The sequence below is a fragment of the Tasmannia lanceolata genome, unplaced genomic scaffold (assembly GCF_043159265.1).
Source record: "Tasmannia lanceolata isolate RefF3 unplaced genomic scaffold, GAP_Taslan_0.1 ptg000063l, whole genome shotgun sequence".
Taxonomy (NCBI): domain Eukaryota; kingdom Viridiplantae; phylum Streptophyta; class Magnoliopsida; order Canellales; family Winteraceae; genus Tasmannia; species Tasmannia lanceolata.
Genome location: NW_027518740.1, coordinates 348,675 through 368,449, shown reverse-complemented (window position 1 = coordinate 368,449; position 19,775 = coordinate 348,675). Strand labels below are relative to the sequence as shown.

The 19,775-nt window shown below is 34.8% G+C and overlaps 2 protein-coding genes across 2 annotated transcripts; one reads left to right on the top strand and one right to left on the bottom strand.

Annotated features, from left to right (window-relative positions):
• Positions 1 to 3,878: 3,878 nt before the first annotated feature.
• Positions 3,879 to 5,306, bottom strand: LOC143865144 (uncharacterized). Its single transcript, XM_077375786.1, has one exon. It carries the CDS (start codon positions 5,304 to 5,306, stop codon positions 3,879 to 3,881), a length of 1,428 nt encoding a protein of 475 aa, XP_077231901.1.
• Positions 5,307 to 13,028: 7,722 nt separating this feature from the next.
• LOC143865143 (carnosic acid synthase-like) lies at positions 13,029 to 13,460 on the top strand. Its single transcript, XM_077375785.1, has one exon. It carries the CDS (start codon positions 13,029 to 13,031, stop codon positions 13,458 to 13,460), a length of 432 nt encoding a protein of 143 aa, XP_077231900.1.
• The last annotated feature ends 6,315 nt before the right edge of the window (positions 13,461 to 19,775 follow it).

Sequence of the window (19,775 nt, the reverse complement as noted above, 5' to 3'; positions counted from 1 at the left end):
TTTAGCCTATAGTTCGAGATGCTTCATTTCAAGTTTTTTTGTTATTTTTTTGTTCCTGCACTGAAATTGATTTCAACTTGTAGTCTTGATGTTGTTTTTTGAGATTTTAATTATATTTCTTCTTGTGATTTTGTTGTTTCTGTATGGAACTATGAGAATCTAGGGTTTTTACCGATCTTGAGTTGAATAATGAGAACTTAGGGTTTGGTTTGGAACTTTTTGTTGTTAAAATTTTAATTTTTGCATTGTTTTAGCATATAGTTCGAGATCCTTCCTTCCAAGTTTTTTTTGTTGTTTTTCTATTCTTGCACTGAAATTTATTTTAACTTGTAGTCTTGATGTTGTTTTCTGAGATTTTAATTATATTTTTTCCTTTGATTTTGTTGTTTCTGTATGGAAACTATAAGAATCTAGGGTTTTTACCGATCATGTGTTGAATAATGAGAATCTAGGGTTTAGTTTAGAACTTTTTCTTGTTAAAATTTTAAATTCAGCATTGTTTTATATTACAATTCGAGATCCTTCCTTCTAAGTTTTTTTTGTTATTTTTCTGTTGTTTCACTGAAATTTATTTGAACTTGTAGTCTTGATGTTGTTTTCTGAGATTTTAATTATATTTCTTTCTGTGATTTTGTTGTTTCTGTATGGAACTTTACCGATCTTGTGTTGAATAATGAGAATCTAGGGTTTGGTTTGGAACTTTTTCTTATTGAAATTTTAATTTATGCATTATTTTAGCTTATAGTTCGAGATCCTTCCTTCAAAGTTTTTTTATTATTTTTCTGTTCCTGCACTGAAATTGATTTCAACTTGAAGTCTTGATGTTGTTTTATGAGATTTTAATTATATTTCTTCCTGTGATTTTGTTGTTTCTGTATGGAACTATGAGAATCATGGGTTTTTACCGATCTTGTGTTGAATAATGAGAATCTAGGGTTTGGTTTGAAACTTTTTGTTGTTAAAATTTTAATTTCTACATTGTTTTAGCCTATAGTTTGAGATCCTTCCTTTCAAGTTTTTTTTGTTATTTTTCTGTTACTGCATTGAAATTGATTTCAACTTGTAGTCTTGATGTTGTTTTTAAGAGATTTTAATTATATTTCTTCCTGTGATTTTGTTGTTTCAACATGGAGCAATGGGAATCTAGGCTTTTTACCGATTTTGTGTTGACTAAAGAGAATCTAGGGTTTGGTTTGGAACTTTTTCTTATTAAAATTTTAATTTCTGCATTGTTTTAGCCTGTAGTTCGAGATCCTTCCTTCCAAGTTTTTTTTGTTATATTTTGTTCCTGCACTAAAATTGATTTCAACTTGTACTCTTGATGTTGTTTTCTGAGATTTTAATATATATTTAATCCTGAGATTTTGTTGTTTCTTTATGTAACTATGAGAATATAGGGTTTTTACCGATCTTTTGTTGAGTAATGAGAATATACGGTTTGGTTTGGAACTTTTTCTAATATTTCATATGGTCCCACAAATTGATAAGCTATTTTGCCAATCTTTTCTAATATTTCATATGGTCCCACAAATCTTGGGCTGAGTTTTCCTCTAACCCCAAACCGCATCACTCCCTTGGTGGGTGATACCTTCAAAAGTACCTTATCTCCGTTCTAAACTTCCAATTCTCTTCGTCTGACATCTGCATAGCTCTTCTGCCGGCTCTGTGCCGTGCGAAGATGCTCTCAAATCAAATGGATTTTGTCCACTGCCTGCTGAACCAAATCCCGGCCTAAGAATTTTCTTTTACCCACATCATCCCAGCATATGGGTGATCTACATCTCCTCCCATAAAGAGCCTCAAAAGGTGCCATCTTAATACTGGCCTGATAACTGTTATTGTAGGAGAATTCAATCAAAGGAAGGTAGTCATCCCAAGATCCTTTCAGATCCATAACGCAAGCTCTGAGCATATCTTCTAAAATTTTGAATGGTCCTTTCAGATTGTCCATCTGTCTGAGGATGAAAAAGCAGTACTGAATTTAAGGGAAGATCCCATTGTTGAATGTAAGCTGTTCCAAAACTAGGATATAAAACAAGTGTCCCTATCAGATACAATGACTTTAGGCACACCATGATACTTAACTAACTGGTCAACATACAATCTGGCCAACTTTTCAGGTGTCAAGTCGGTTCTAATGGGTATGAAATGAGCTGACTTAGTCAATCTATCCACAATTACCCACGCAGAATCATTGCCTGAAGGAGTATGAGGTAGAGCCGATACAAAGTCCATCGTAATCTCCTCCCACTTCCATTCTGAGATAGGAAGTGGTTGCAGTGTTCCGGGTGGTCTCTGATGTTCTGCCTTAATCACCTGACAAGTGAGGCACTGAGATACATACTGAGCTATTTCGCTTTTCATGTTATTCCACTAGAAATTTCCTTTCAAGTCCTTATACATTTTAGTACCTCCAGGGTGTACAGAATAATGCGAACTGTGCGCTTCCTTCAAAATTTCATTTTTCAGAACAGAGTCATTCGGAACACAAATGCGGTTACCAAACATCAAGGTACCGTCATTGTGAGTTCGGAATTCAGATTCAGATCATTCTTCTAACTTATTTCTGATTTTACAAAGTTCTGGGTCGGATTCCTGAGCTATTCTGATTCTTTCTTGCAATGTGGGCCGTACTTGAAGTGCTGCCATTAGTACGCCAAAGTCTGGACCACAAATTTCTATTTCTGATATTTGGAGGTCTTCTAAAATATACTTCTGAGAAGTAATCAAAGTTGCCAAATTCACAGACGACTTCCGACTTAGAGCATCAGCTACCACGTTAGCCATTCCAGGGGGTGATAGATTATGGTTAAGTCGTAGTCCTTCAACAGTTCTAGCCAACGCCTCTGCCTCATGTTCAATTCTTTCTGAGTAAAGATATAATTCAGACTCTTACGATCAGTGAAGATTTCACAAGGTTCTCTATACAGATAATGCCTCTAAATTTTCAAGGCAAACACAACCGTTGCCAATTCCAAATCATGAGTCGGATAATTCTCTTCATAAGGTTTCAACTGACGTGAAGCATACGCAATCACTTTGCCATTCTGCATCAACACACATCCTAAGCCTTTATTCTAGGCATCACTGTAAATCACAAATCCCATTCCACTAACAGGCAAAATTAGGATGGGAGCAGAAACTAACCTCTTTTTCAATTCATGAAAGCTCTTTTCACAATCTTCAGAGCAAACAAATTTTTTCCCTTTCCGTGTCAAACGGGTCAAAGGGGCAGCCAAACGTGAAAAGTCCTGAACAAAACGGCGGTAGTATCCCGCCAATCCCAGAAAATTATGAATTTCAGGAACATTATTCGGCTTATCCCACAATGTTACTGCCTCAATCTTCTTTGGGTCTATTAAGACACCGTCTTTAGAGACCACATGACCCCAAAAGAAGATTGAGTCAAGCCAGAATTCACATTTCTTCAGTTTTTCACAAAGCTTCTCTTTTCTTAAGGTTTCTAAGACAAATCTCAAATGATGCTCGTGGTCAGACTGACTTCTAGAATATATCAGAATGTCGTCAATGAACACAACCACGAACTGGTCTAATAGTGGTTTGAATATCCTGTTCATTAGGTCCATAAAAGCTGCCGGGGCAACGGTTAAACCAAATGGCATAACAAGAAACTGATAATGGCCATACCGAGTTCGGAAGGCCATTTTCGGAATGTCTTCTGATTTGATTCTCAACTGATGATATCCCAATCGAAGATCGATCTTGAAAAACACACATGCCCCTTGCAATTGATCAAACAAATCATCTATCCGCGGAAGCGGATATTTATTCTTTATGGTAACCTTGTTCAATTCCCTGTAATCTGTACATAATCTCATACTTCCATCTTTCTTCTTAACGAACAACACTAGTGCTTCTCATGGTGAAACACTGGGTCTCACAAAACCCTTCTCTAAGAGTTCTTCCAACTGATTTTTCAATTCTTTCATTTCTAAAGGTGCCATACGATACGGGGCCTTAGAAATAGGCGCCGTTCTAGGAGCTAGGTCAACAGTAAATTCAACTTCTCTACTCGGAGGTAGACCGGGAAGGTCTTCGGGAAACACATCTGCAAATTCCCTAACTATAGGGACGTTCTCAATCTTCATATCATTATCATTGACCTCAACTACTGAGGCCAAGAAAGCTTTACAACCTTGTCTAAGATGTCGACAAGCTTGTATAGCTGATAAAACTATAAGAGTCGAGTGAGCTCCACTCCCTTCAAAACAAAACTTCTCTTCTCTCGGAATTTCAAAAGTCACTACTTTCTTATTACAGTCTACCAATGCATAATGGGTAGACAACCAGTCCATACCCAAAATCACATCGAAATTAGACATCTCTAGTAGGATGAGATCTACTAAAATTTCTCTATTTCCAATTCTGACAGGACACATTTTACTAATTCGATTAGCCAAAATTTCTTTTCCTATAGGTGTGCTAACACACAAGTCATAGTCAAGGGGTAAAGTAGGTAAACAGTGAAGTGCAGCAAAAGCAGACGAAACAAACGAGTGTGTCGCACCACAATCAAATAATACATAGCCATAAGAGGATGGTATAGGCAAAGTACCTGATACTATTGTGCCAACAGCCTGAGCGTCCTTATGAGTGAGAGCATAAGCTCGAGCTAGAACACGAGGTCTTTCATTCTTTTGCTGCCCTTGAGAATTAACAGGCGCAACTCTACTCCGAATAGTCTGAGTCTGAACTGTCTGAGTTCGAACCGTAGGTTTCCCCTGAACTGATTGGGCATCGCCCGCTGGATGAGGACACTCTGCAATTCTGTGGCCTACCTCACCACAATGAAAACAAGCCCCAGTATTCCATCTACAAGTGTCAGTAGGATGATTCTTCCCACAACGTTCACATTTGGGGACAACTGATCTATTCACTACTGACTTATTTTGATAGCCCCCACGATTTTCTTGCTTTCCTTTAGGCTCTTTGAAAGCAGGAGATTTGAGCGCTTGCTGATTTGGGGCTGATCCCCTAGGAGCTTGTCCTTTATTTTCACCTTCTCTATTTCTTTTCTTCTGATTAGCTTGAGCATAGGCTCTAGCTTCCTGATGAACTGCTTCAAGTTTCTTAGCCCTTTCCACCAGTTCTTCATATGATTCATGGGCAGTAGATCCATCGATCCCCTTCTTCAAATACATAGCCAATCCAAATTCGAATTTATTTCTCTTGGCTTCGTCGTCAGGTACCAAAGAAGGTACAAAAAGAGCCACCCTATCAAATTCCGCTTCGTAATCATCCACAATCATATCTCCCTGTACCAATTGGGTAAATTCCTGATGCATGCGGTACAGAGTGCTGCGAGGAAAGAATCTCGCAAGAAACTCGGTGTGAAACGTCATCCAAGTGAAAGGTCCTCGATGGTGCTCATATTTTCTTTAGATTCCCTTCCACCAATGAAGGGCTCTCCCTTCCAACATATAGGTGGCATATTTCACCCTGTCTTCATTTCTATTACGATTCATTGCCTCAAAGGCCTTTTCAACATTCTCTAACCAGGACTCGGCATCATTTGCCGCAGTTGATTCCTTAAAGACTTTTGGTGAAAGCCTCATGAATTCAGAAATTCCAAAAACTTGATGTGGCTGTCCTGCCACTGGTGGTACTTGAACTTGTGGTTGCTGATGCTGTTGATTTGCCAATCCAATCATGGCTCTCATAAAGTTCCTCATCTCAGTACTTTCTTGTTCAATATCATTTTGAGGCAAAGGTGCCTCAGGATTCCCATTCTATGCTTGACGTCCCTGATTCGGAGGGTTCTGATTTACTTGATCCTCTTGAACCCCTTGATTTTGATTTCCTTGAATCTCTGGCTCTCCTTGAGCCACATTCTGATCTCCTTCGATAATGTCATTGAGGGCTCTAGTACGATTGGCTCGAGTTCCACGACCACCACGTCCTTCTCGAGTTGCCATAATCCTAAATCCAATTCAAAAGAATGCTTGATCAGTAACTATCTAGAATAGAGCTACATACATATACCGTATTCATATAGTAATACAAAACATTCCGATTTGGAGCCAATATCTATTCATCACATATTCCTAATGACTCTTACCCAATCACAAACTCGCATGCTTCCCAAGCGTCCCCAGGTGCATTTGAATTTATAATTAGGATTTGATCGCGCGACTGATTTATGTGTTGTCAGGCGTCCCCGATACATACAAACCTATCAAGAGCTTCCTAATTGCTCCTTATTTAAATCCCCAATTCTCACAGTCAAAGTCCTTTGTTCAGATAATTCTACCTAGGACCTAAAGCCTAGGCTTTGATACCACTTTTCTGTCACGCCCCAAACCCCACCCTGGGCGTAGGACATGACAGTGCGATACACCGGTAAGACAAGTCCCACAAATGTACAAGGCTACAAAACAGATAACAAAAATAACCTGGCATTCAAAATTAAAATGTATATCAAATTTAATCTAAGCGGACTCATCAGAGTCAAATCAAATCTCATCTCTCCTCAAGAGTCAAACAAATAAATAATAATGTCTTTACATTTTATTCAAAGTACTCACTTCCTAATGAACGGAAAATAAATAAACTAAATTAGTCTTTTGAGCCAAAATCCAAATCCCAGCTAAGCTTCCTGTTCCTCATTAACCTCACGAGGGCCAAGACCAGAAAATGTTAAATAACCACATTCAGCTGAAAAGCTTAGTACATAATAAAGCACTACTCTAAGCACAGTCTAACATGACAAGATTCAATAGGGTCAGATAGTCAAAGTCAAAGCTGAGTTCAAAGGTCTTAGCTGATTCATTAGGCATAAACAGTTATAAGTGCACGTTAAATATGGTGCTAAATTGAAGGTGCAATAAAGCAAATTCAAAGTCTTAGTTCGGATCAAAGTCAGAGATTTCAGAGTTCATGTACAGAGGGTTCAGAGTTCAAATACACTTCAGAGTCATCGACATGGTTCAGAAGACATGTTATTGGTTATACACCAACAGTCCACGGTGTTCGGAATCAGTTCCTGAAGTTTAGATACAAGTCGACAGGGCCAGCATTTTATCCCACTGACGGAACAAAAGTTCCAGTGTACTACCCCCACGGTGGGTCCAGAATTGCCAAATGTTTTACCCTCATATGGCAGGGTCCAAAAATCATCCAAGCCTCCACAGAAGCGTTCAAAAGTGTCCAACGTTCATATTCAAATGGTTCAAGATATTTAAAGTTCAAACTGATAGTTCACAGGTTCAGAATTCAGAACAGATGTTCATAATAATATTTCAGAACAGTTATTTCAAAGGTTCTAATGTAGTAATAGGTAAGACAAAATGGCATGCTAAACTCAAAGCTAGTTTAGAAGTTCAAAAGTGTCAATACAGATTTCCAAAGTCAATGTGAAGAGGGTTTACGAATACCCAAAGTAGTACGTTATTACGTACCTCAAAGATGCTCGATTCCTTTCTTAATTCGGATTACGGTTTAATATCCTGATCTGAACAAGGCATAAGTAACAAATAAGGGCCTTAAAAGGGTAACCCATTCTATGGCTGTTTTTAGTATTTTTGTGATATCATTATTGTAAAGTTTCCAAAACTTATTGAAACTATTTTTAACAGAAAGATAACGTTTTTAGCGTATCTGTAGTGTACAAGAGCGTCCAAAACGGACAACAAACGAATAAGTTACGAATTTTCGAAGTTTCGGAAAAATTGTAGCGCCGGACGTCCGGGAATGTCCGCCGATCCATCTGTTGCCAAACTTGGTACTCACGGACGTCCGCCATTTTTCCGGACGTCCGCCCCATGCGCGAACCCAGATTTCTCCGAAACGCGATTTTTCACCGTTTTTGTCACTAAACCGGCCATAACTCTTTCGTTTGGGGTTCAATTTGCGCGAGGTCGGATCCGATGGATTCGTATCGACGAGAGGAATCCATCCAACTCGACTTCCCGCTCCGAATGTGAACACACGATTTATGAAAAATCGCTAAAGATATGAATTCAGATTCTTATATATCGATTTTGAGTTCGTTAGAATTGTAAATCAATATTAGATCCAAGAAAACTCAAGATCAACCCAAAGATTCGTATTTCTAATCCATATTAAACAAAGTTTTTTTTCTTTTCAAATCCTCGATTTAGAGTTTCTAATTATCCAAAGCTTTCATAGTTCATAGATCTTACCTGGATTCGCGGCTTCGACTCTGAAATCACGATCTCCTTGCTCTGCTTCTTCTCTTTCTCTGATTTCTCTTTCTAGGGCTGCACAACCGTTTAGGGTTTTTTTAACCACAAGTTAATCTATTTATAGGCTTTATTAAAAAGCCATAATCAAAGTCAAATTTGAACAGACAAAAACGCCCCTCTTTATCAAGGTGGGACGAAAATTTAAGTGGGGGATATTTTGGGTATTTACACTTTTGGATGAGAGGTAGTGTTCAAATAGCTTTGTTTTTATAGGAAGAGATATTTATCAGTTGGACTCGCGTGTAGTCAGGATTGGCCAAAGTGAAAGAGACTTATGATTTTTTTGGGTAGTTGAACTTATGGAAATTTAGTCAGGATGCTGCATGTGGCTCCGCCCCTGCTCTACCTCATGTGTCACTATATATTAAATCTTCCAAAAAGATGGCAACAATTTTCCACTGAAAATTTGAAAGCCTACACTGAGCTATTGATAAACACATTTATGTGTGAATCCTAGTGTAGTAAAACATGCATATTTTTATCATTTAAAGTGGTGCTACTAATATTTTGTGTGTTTCTGGGTTATTTATGGATTTTCCTAATAAATGGAGCTAAAGAGATAAAATTCCAAAGAAAAATTCACGTGTGAAGACAACCACGGAATAACTACCATTTGTGGAATCATCAAATGGGAGGTTGGGATCATTTTATAAAGACGATTAGGAGTGCAATCAAGTTACATCAAAGCCCACAAAATGGACGGTTAGATTATTCTATAAAGTGGGTGCGAACTTGGATTTTTGGAAATGGTGGGATCCACTTGATAAGAGCCCACGTTTTTACACCCTTGTTTTATTACCAGGGACACCTAGTGTAAATGTACGCTGGCGATGGGTGTCTTTAGTAATAAAAGGGGGTGTAAATATTGCTTCTTTTTATTCATGGTGGGACCCATTCTCCCATGCAACAACAACATCAGCCCACGTTTGTGTTCTATTTTCTAATATATTATATTATAAGTGGTACCCAATTGAAAAAAACACTAAGAGCAGCCCACGTATTCATCGGATTTATATGCATGCAATCCATTCATCCAGACAACACTAGCATAGCAGCCATGATTTTATGCAAAATAGAAAGTTTCCAAAGCCATCGACCACTTGCTAATTTGAATGCACCGACCACTCATCAAAGAAAATCATATATGCAAGCTTGTTTATACAACATGCAATCCTTCACGTTTTTGGTTGGAAAGTTTCTATATTGTATAAAAAGTGGGACCCACTAGAGTTATACAAAAACCATGCAAACTTTGATTTCCAAAAGCAGCCAACGGTTTTGGATTAAAAATGGTAATTGCTATGTGATTCATATATTATATAATATACCTATGGGACCCACATGCAATTACAAAACATATGCAAATCTTTACATTTGTACACGTTTTTTTTTTTTGCATGAAATAGTAATTTCTATTTCACCTACTTGCACTTGCTCTCACTATTTCTAAATATTGCAACCCATGGGATAATCCGAACCGTTGAGATAAGCATGACATCATGGCTGATTTCAAAATAGGCAAAGCCGTAGCCATGTTGGGAATTTTTGAACCAAAATAGAGATTGTCTTATGAAAAGTGGGACCCACTTGATATTTTCTCATTCTTTTTGTCATTATATGCATGATTGTTTTATACATATGTGGTTACTAATTTGTTTTACTTGATTCCACTATAATATAGGTGGGACCCACAATGAAGGAGAGAAAGTTGCCAAAATTCCCAACCATTCTCCCACTTAAAAAAATAAGGGAAGAGGCAAAAAGTCAACAAAAACTTACCCAAAGCAAGTGCCAAGTTGCTAAAATTCTGAGAAAAGAAAGAAGAAGTTTGCCATTACAAATAAATGGTGGAAGTTGCAGAATTATCAATTACAGGTGTGATTGCCAAAAATACAAAAGAGATGCCAAGGTTGTGTCTTTTCTTGGAGATGAAAATAGAAAGGGAAAAAAGTTATATATTGAAGTGAAGACTCTTGGCTCTCATACTACTCATTCTCTCTACCACTCTCAAGCTCTCTCTCTTAGGGTTCTTGTTCTCTTTTTCTTTTTCAAGTTTTTATCTCTTCAACCAAGGATCAACCATCCAAGGCTCCACTCCAAGGTGACATCAAGAGACGGAGAAGGACAAGTTGGCCGTTGCTCGAAGGAGAAAAAGACTAAGTGTTCTTTAATTTCTGTTATTTCTTTCAATCCTAGTTAACTGTATTTTTGTTTAATTTTAATTAAAAGAGAAAATACTTTGTGTTTGATTTTTCTTTTCAAGTCCTTAATGGCAATTCTCTTCTCTATTCTCTCTATTTTCTTTGTTTCTTTCCCCTTCTCCATGAATAACTAAATCCATCTACTTGGGGTTTAGATGAAGCCATGGGGAAGGAGAAAGATGATTAATTAAAACCAGTGGCTTATATAACAACTTATGTAAGGATTTGTATTTGTTGGATCCCAATCACGTATGCCACTGGCTTTCCCTAGTCGTATAAGTGATTGCCGATAAATAAATATAATTTCTTATATAATATCTTTAAATTGAGTAGTATATTTGATAAAACACTCATGGGCAATGACATCAATAGATCTTATTCCCCATAAACTAAATTTATCAAATACACTATCCAATACAGAAATTGGTTTGATTAATAATATAATTCCAAACCCGTGGTGGATTCCAGACCCTAAGTACGTTTTTAATCTATCTTTTATCTCTTAAACAAATCTTAGTTTTAGTGGTTTCTTTTAATTCTAGGTTTCAAGTTTGATTTCAAGTCCCACTATTTCCGTTTTAGTGCTGTTAGTTAATTTTTGAAGCCAATTTTGGACAGATAAACAACCGAATCAGTAAAAATCATAAACATAAAAGTTGTAGAGCTTTCAAAATCCTTCGAAATGAGTACTTTTGGGTTAAAATCCGAATTTTGATGAGTGAGATACGACTGTTTTACTAAACGTTATTTTTAATTCCAGATTCTGAAATTCAGGTTTTAGTTTTTTTATTTTCTAATTAGAATAGTTTTAATGTGTTTGTTAATTAGAACTGATTTCTCTCATTAATTAGAACTGATTATTCTTATTTCATAGATACTTAATAGAATCATTAAATCTTTGGTACACTTTGCCTAAATTAGGATTTTAAATCACAAAGATCTTAGTTGAATTTGATTCTTAGATTGAATAGAATATACGCTTATATATAGTGTTGGCTCCGAGGTCAAGTCCACGAAAATCCTGAGTCCATGCCAGGCAACATTATATCATAGCTAGTATTCTAATCAGTACAAGAATAGGATTACAACTAGATTTCTCTTCCCTGAGTTCGACCCGTATCTACACGCGATCCGTGCACTTGCGATTATTTAATTTCTCAATCAGCTATAATGCATTCTAAAAATAGATGACTCTTCTGAAAAGGTGGCCAAAATTTTCCATGGAAAATTTGAAAACTAATAACTGAGCTATATTCAATCTTAAAATGGAGTACCCCTCAACAGGGGTGGAGCCACATGTAGCATAAGGGGGGCAGCTGCCCCCCTTGAATTGGTCTTTTCGAAAAAATCCTTAAGGCCTCAGGGTTTTGGCTAGGATCGCCCCCTTGTTTTTTTGCCAAAAATTAGGCGCAAAGGAGAAGGGTTTGTGCGGGAAAGTTAGGATAAAGACAACTTTCCTTTAACTTTTTTGTAATTAATAAATTACTATTATTTTGTAACAGTTACTACAAAATTGCCCTCCAAAGTTAACTTTTTAATTTTTATGATCAACTGTAGAAAGAAAAAAAGAATCTTAGAGTTTAAACAGGGAAAACATGTATATGAAATCAAGACCATTGATCTTGTAAAACAATCATCCGGTGGCCCACACGGTCTTGGTACTATACTAAATGGATACCCAACATATTTTGAAATTTGATTTGAGTCTTAACGGATTATTGGCCTTAGTTTTTTGAATTTTTCCTATTGTGAAATATTTTTCCACCTTATGCATAGCTTGGATGAGGCCCATCATTTCATACCATGTTTTCATGGTGTGTGGCCCACCATCTCCACTCAAAACCATGTACGTAGTGGGGCCAACTGTTTAGTTACAATTTATTAAGGAAAATAAGTACCTTATACTAAGAATATATACGCGTTAAATGGAGAAATACGCGCAATTTTCTTAATACTCTTCAAACAACTTCATAAATATGTTCTAGAAGCATTCGTCTCACCTAATAATTCGCAAATCCAATCTTCATAACTACAATACATCAAAACATGAAAAATTGAGCAAAATTTCTGTAGGCAAGAAAATATAAATGTTTTTCAAATTTGAAGTAATTTGAATTGAAATTTGTATGAATTGAAAATTTTTTAATTTATAATAATTTTTTGATTATTTTATAACAACTATTTTTAGCCTTTTTACCCCCCTGGCAAAAAATCCTGGCTCCGCCCCTGCCCCTGCCCCTCAAGTCCATGCTACTTACAAGCCTCATGTCTTAATCTCTCTCCCTCATTTGTTAATATACATTAACGCTTCTGCAGTGGTGGTCAAAATTTTCCACGAGTGAGCTATAATGCATTCTTAAAATTGAGTACCCCTCAACTCCACGCAACTCACAAGTCAAGTCTTATTCTGTCTCCCTCAATTGTTACTATACGTTAAATCTTCCAAAAAGGCGGCCACAATTTTCCATTTAAAATTTAAAAACCTACACAATTTTCCAAAAAGGCGGCCAGAATTCTCTCTGACCATTTGTTACTATATATTTGAACTCATATTACACTCAACTCCACACCGACTTCCTTCCATCATTACCACAAGGGAAAGATGGCAAGATCCGATCTGGCTAGGGAGTTTATATCAAATTATAAAATGTGGGCTTCCACTGCAGTATTATTGATTGCATGGTACGTATGGATGGCCAAGAAATGGAGCAAGGAACATTTCCCTTTGCCTCCAGGCCCACGAGGGTTGCCCTTGGTTGGATTCCTCCCCTTTCTCGAGGAGGAACTCCATTGTCAATTCGAAAAATTAGCCAAGATATATGGCCCTATCATGAATGTTCGACTGTTGAACAAGAACGCCATCGTGGTTAGCTCCCCAGAGTTAGCCAGAGAGGTTATGAGAGACCAGGACCCCATTTTTGCCAACCGCAAGGTCACTGTCGTCTTGATGTTGCTTTCTGATATTTTAATTATATTTCTTCCTGTGATTTTGTTGTTTTTGTATGTAACTATCAGAAGCTTGGGTTTTTACTGATCTTGTGTTGAAAAATGAGAATCTAGGGTTTGGTTTGGAATTTTTTATTATTAAAATTGTAATTTCAGCATTGTTTTGGCCTATAGTTCGAGATCCTTCTATCGAAGTTTTTTTGTTATTTTTCTGTTCTTTCACTGAAATTTATTTCAACTTGTAGTATTAATGTTGTTTTCCGATATTTTAGTTATATTTCTTCCTGTGATTTTGTTGTTTTTTTATGGAACAATGAGAATCTTGGGCTTTTACCGATCTTGTGTTCAATAATGAGAATCTAGGGTTTGGTTTGGAATTTTTTATTGTTAAAATTGTAATTTCTGCATTGTTTTAGCCTATAGTTCGAGATCCTTCTATCGAAGTTTTTTTTGTTATTTTACTGTTCCTTCACTGAAATTTATTTCAACTTATAGTCTTGATGTTGTTTTCTGATATTTTAATTATATTTCTTCTTGTGATTTTGTTGTTTTTGTATGGAACTATGAGTATCTTTGGTTTTTTTATGGAACAATGAGAATCTTGGGCTTTTACCGATCTTGTGTTGAATAATGAGAATCAGGTGTTTGGTTTGGATCTTTTTCTTGTTAAATTTTAATTTCTGCACTGTTTTAGCATATAGTTCGAGATCCTTCCATCCAAGTTTTCTTTGTTATTTTTCTGTTTGTTCACTGAAATTTATTTCAACTTGTAGTCTTGATGTTGTTTTCTGAGATGTTAATTATATTTCTTCTTGTGATTTTTTTTTTGTATGGAGCTATGAGAATCTAGGGTTTTTACCGATATTTTGTTGAATAATGATAATCTAGGGTTTGGTTTGGAATTGTTTCTTGTTAAAATTTTAATTTATACATTGTTTTAGCCTATAGTTCGAGATCCTTCCTTCAACGTTTTTTTTTGTTATTTTTCTGTTCCTGCACTAAAATTTAATTCAACTTGTAGTCTTGATGTTGTTTTCTGAGATTTTAATTGAAGTTCTTCCTGTGATTTTGTTGTTTCTGTATGGAAATATGAGAATATAGGGTTTTTACGGAGCTTGTGTTGAATAATGAGATTCTAGGGTTTGGTTTGAAACTTTTTCTTATTAAAATTTTAATTTCTGCATTGTTTTAGCCTATAATTCGAGATCCTTCCTTCCAAGTGTTTTTTGTTATTTTTCTGTTAATGCACTGAAATTTATTTCAGCTTCTAGTCTTGATGTTGTTTTCTGAGATTCTAATTATATTTCTTCCTGTGATTGTTTTGTTTCTCTAAGGAATTATGAAAATCTAGGGTTTTTACCAATCTTGTGTTGAATAATCAGAATCTTGGGTTTGGTTTTGGAACTTTTTCTTGTTAAATATTTAATTTTTGCATTTTTTTAGACTATAGTTCGAGATTCATCCTTCTAAGATTTTTTTGTTATTTTTCTGTTTGTGCACTGAAATTGATTTCAACTTGTAGTCTTGATGTTGTTTTCTGAGATTTTAATTATATTTCTTCCTATGATTTTTTTGTTTCTGTATGTAATTATAAGAATCTAGGACTTTTACCGATCTTGTGTTGAATAATGAGAATCTAGAGTTTGGTTTGAAACTTTTTCCTATTAAAATTTTAATTTCTGCATTGTTTTAGCCTATAGTACGAGATCCTTCATTTCAAGTTTTTTTTGTTATTTTCTATTCCTGCACTGAAATTGATTTCAACTCGTAGTCTTGATGTTGTTTTCTGAGATTTTAATTATATGTCTTCTAGTGACTTTGTTGTTTCTGTATGGAGCTTTGGGAATCTAGGATTTTTACCGATCTTGTGTCGAATAATGAGAATCTAGGATTTTGTTTGAACTTTTTCTTGTTAAAATTTTACTTGCTGCATTGTTTTGGCGTATAGTTCGAGATCCTTCCTTCTATGTTTTTTTTGTTATTTTTCTGTTCCTGCACTGAAATTTATTTCAACTTGTAATCTTGATGTTGTTTTCTGATATTTTAATTTTATTTCTTCCTGTAATTTTGTTATTTCTTTATGGTGCTATGGGAATCTAGGGTTTTTACCGACCTTCTGTTGAATAATGAGAATCTACGATTTCGTTTTAACTTTTTTTTGTTAAAATTTTAATTTCTGCATTGTTTTGGCTTATAGTTCGAGATCCTTCCTTCCAAGTTTTTTTTGTTATATTTCTGTTCCTACACTGAAATTTATTTCAACTTGTAGTCTTGATGTTGTTTTCTGAGATTTTAATTTTATTTCTTCCTGTGATTTTGTTGTTTCTGTATGAAACTTTTCCGATCTCATGTTGAATAATGAGAATCTAGGGTTTGGTTTGGAACTTTTTCTTGTTAAAATTTTAATTTCTGCATTGGTTTAGCTTATAGTTCGTGATCCTTCCTTCCAAGATTTTTATGTTATTTTTTCTATATTCCTGCACTGAAATTGATTTCAACATGTAGTCTTGACGTTGTTTTCTTAGATTTTAATTATATTTATTCCTGTCATTTTATTTTTTTCTGTATGGAACTTTGAGAATCTATGGTTTTTACAGATCTTATATTGAATAATGAGAATCTAGGATTTGGTTTGGAACTTTTTCTTGTTAAAATTTTAATTTCTGCATTGTTTTAGCCTGTAGTTCGAGTCCTTCCAAGTTTTTTTTCTTTACCTGCACTGAAAGTTATTTTAACTTGTTGTCTTGATTTTGTTTTCTGAGATTTTAATTATATTTCTTCTATTGATTTTGTTGTTTCTGTATGGAACTATAAGAATCTAGGGTTTTTAAGGATCTTGTATTGAATAATGAGAATTTAGGGTTTGGTTTGGAGCTTTTTTTGTTAAAATTTTCATTTCTTCATTAGTTTTGCCTATAGTTCGAGATCCTTCCTTCCAAGTTTTTTTTAATTTTTCTGTTCTTGCATTGATATTGATTTCAACTTGTAGTCTTGATATTATTTTCTGATATTTTAATTATATTTCTTCCTTTGATTTTATTGTTTCTGTATGGAACTATGAGAATCTAGGGTTTTTACCGATATTTTGTTGAATAATGATAATCTAGGGTTTTGTTTGGAACTTTTTCTTGTTAAAATTTTAATTTATACGTTGGTTTAGCCTATAGTTCGAGATCCTTCCTTCAACATTTTTTTTGTTATTTTTCTGTTCCTGCACTGAAATTTATTTCAACTTGTAGTCTTGATGTTGTTTTCTGAGATTTTAATTAAAGTTCTTCTTGTGATTTTGTTGTTTCTGTATGGAAATATGAGAATATAGGGTTTTTACCGAGCTTGTGTTGAATAATGAGATTCTAGGGTTTGGTTTGAAACTTTTTCTTATTAAAATTTTAATTTTTGCATTATTTTAGCCTATAGTTCGAGATCCTTCCTTCCAAGTTTTTTTTGTTATTTTTCTATCCATGCACTGAAATTTATTTCAACTTCTAGTCCTGATGTTGTTTTCTAAGATTTTAATTATATTTCTTCTTGTGATTTTTTTGTTTCTGTATGGAATTATGAGAATCTTGTGTTTTTACTGATCTTGTGTTGAATAATGAGAATCTAGGGTTCTGTTTGGAACTTTTTCTTGTTAAAATTTTAATTTGTGCATCGTTTTAGCCTATAGTTCAAGTCCTTCCTTCCATGTTTTTTTTTTCTATAGTTGTACTGAAATTTATTTCAAGTTGTTGTCTTGATTTTGTTTTCTGAGATTTTAACTATATTTCTTCTTGTGATTTTGTTGTTTCTGTCTGAAACTATGAGAATCTAGGATTTTTACCGATCTTATGTTGAATAATGAGAATTTAGGGTTTGGTTTGGAACTTTTTCTTGTTAAAATTTTAATTTTAGCATTGTTTTATCCTATAGTTCGAGATCCAACCTTAAACGTTTTTTTTGTTATTTTTCTGTTCCTGCATTGAAATTTATTTAAACTTGCAGTCATGATGTTGTTTTCTGGAATTTTAACTATATTTCTTCCTGTAATTTTGTTGTTTCTGTATGGAACTATGAGAATTTTGGGTTTTTACCGATCTTGTGTTGAATAATGAGAATCTAGTGTTTGGTTTTCAACTTTTTGTTTTTAAAATTTTAATTTCTGCATTTTTTAAGCCTATAGTTCGAGATCCTTACTTCCAATTTTTTTTTGTTATTTTTCTGTTCCTGCACTGAAATTGATTTTAACTTGTAGTCTTGATGTTGTTTACCGATCTTGTGTTGAATAATGAGAATCTAGGGTTCGGTTTAGAACTTTTTCTTATTAAAATTTTAATTTCTGCAATGTTTTAGCCCAAGTTCGAGTCCTTCCTTCCATGTTTTTTTTCTTCTATACTTGCACTGAAATTTATTTCAAGTTGTTGTCTTGATTTTGTTTTCTGTGATTTTAATTATATTTCTTCTTATGATTTTGTTGTTTCTGTATGGAACTATGAGAATCTAGGGTTTTTACCGATCTTGTGTTGAATAATGAGAATTTAGGGTTTGGTTTGGAACTTTTTCTTGTTAAAATTTTAATTTTAGCATTGTTTTATCTTATAGTTTGAGATCTAACCTTAAACGTTTTTTTCCTTATTTTTCTATTCCTGCACTGAAATTTATTTAAACTTGTAGTCTTGATGTTGTTTTCTGGGATTTTAATTATATTTCTTCCTGTGATTTTGTTGTTTCTGTATGGAACTATGAGAATGTAAGGTTTTTACCGATCTTGTGTTGAATAATTAGAATCTAGTGTTTGGTTTTTCAACTTTTTCCTGTTAAATTTTTAATTTCTGCATTTTTAAGCCTATAGTTCGAGATCCTTACTTCCAATTTTTTTTGGTTATATTTCTGTTCCTGCACTGAAATTGATTTCAACTTGTAGTCTTGATGTTGTTTACCGATCTTGTGTTGAATAATGAGAATCTAGGGTTCGGTTTAGAACTTTTTCTTGTTAAAATTTTAATTTCTACGTTGTTTTAGCCTATAGTTCGAGTCCTTCCTTCTATGTTTTTTTTTTCTAAACTTGCACTGAAATTTATTTCAAGTTGTTGTCTTGATTTTGTTTTTTGTTTCTATATGGAACTATGAGAATCTAGGATTTTTACCCATCTTGTGTTGAATAACGAAAATCTAGTGTTTGGTTTGGAACTTTTTCTTGTTAACATTTTAATTTCTCCATTGTTTTAGCCTATAGTTCGAGATCCTTCATTCCAAGTTTTCTTTGCTATTTTTCTTTTCCTACACTGAAATTTATTTCAACTTGTAGTCTTGATGTTGTTTTCTGAGATTTTAATTACATTTAATCCTGTGATTTTAATTTTTTCTGTACGGAACTATGAGAATCTAGGGTTTTTACCGATCTTGTGTTGAATAATGTGAATCTATGGTTTTGTTCGGAACTTTTTCTTGTTAAAATTAAAATTTTTGCGTTGTTTTAGCGTATAGTTCGAGATCCTTCCTTGAGGCCAATCTATCTACAAGCCCACATCCAAATCCGAGATTTATATGGTGTGAGCCCTTATAGTCGAGTATTTTTTCAAAAAGTACTGTAAGGCTTACACCATAGGATGATCCAAACCGTGCATTTGATGGGCCACTCAGAAAATAGGTTGTGCAAAAACATTCATTTGCATAGGATGATCCTAGACCTCTGTTCTATAAAGGACTGCATGTAAGCCCAAGGGTCTACTCTCCTATCTTGTTTTGATGATTCTAAATATAATTGATTGTGTTATTGAATACTAATCAATTTGCCTTAAAGTGTTGTGTTTAAGATAGGATTGATTACTGAAGAAACCAACACACTATATGGTCATGCTTGAAGACGTACCAACACAAGAGTCAAAGGAGCTAAGTGGAGCTCACATCATCTCTCAAGCAAGCATACAAAAGATGGAAGATCAATTGAAGACCAAGACTAAAGAGAAGTTGAAGGTTACATATGTATCATTGTACATCATTTCTCTTTAGATTTCCAAGACAAGGCAAAGTGTTTTTAAAAGAGTTTTTCAAACACACTTAAGAACTTAAAATGGATTAGTGAATGGTTATGTGGTGGACCAACATGTTGGGACCCTCATAAAAATTCCAAAATTATCATAGGGTTTGAGTTCCAAAAGCCAAAAATCAAACAAGCAATAAAAACACAAAATCTGCTGATTTTTAGGCTTCTCGGAACTCCGAGATTTTTCTCGGAGCTCCGAGCTCAGAACTCCGAGAGTTCCCTCGGAACTCCGAGAAATGGTCCAGTAGCTTCTGACCATTTTCTCGGAACTCCGAGAAATTTTCTCGGAGTTCCAAGAAAATGGTCCAGTAGAATATTTTCTTCTTCTGGCCGTTCTCTCGGAACTCCGAGAATATTTCTCGGAACTCCGAGAATTTCTCG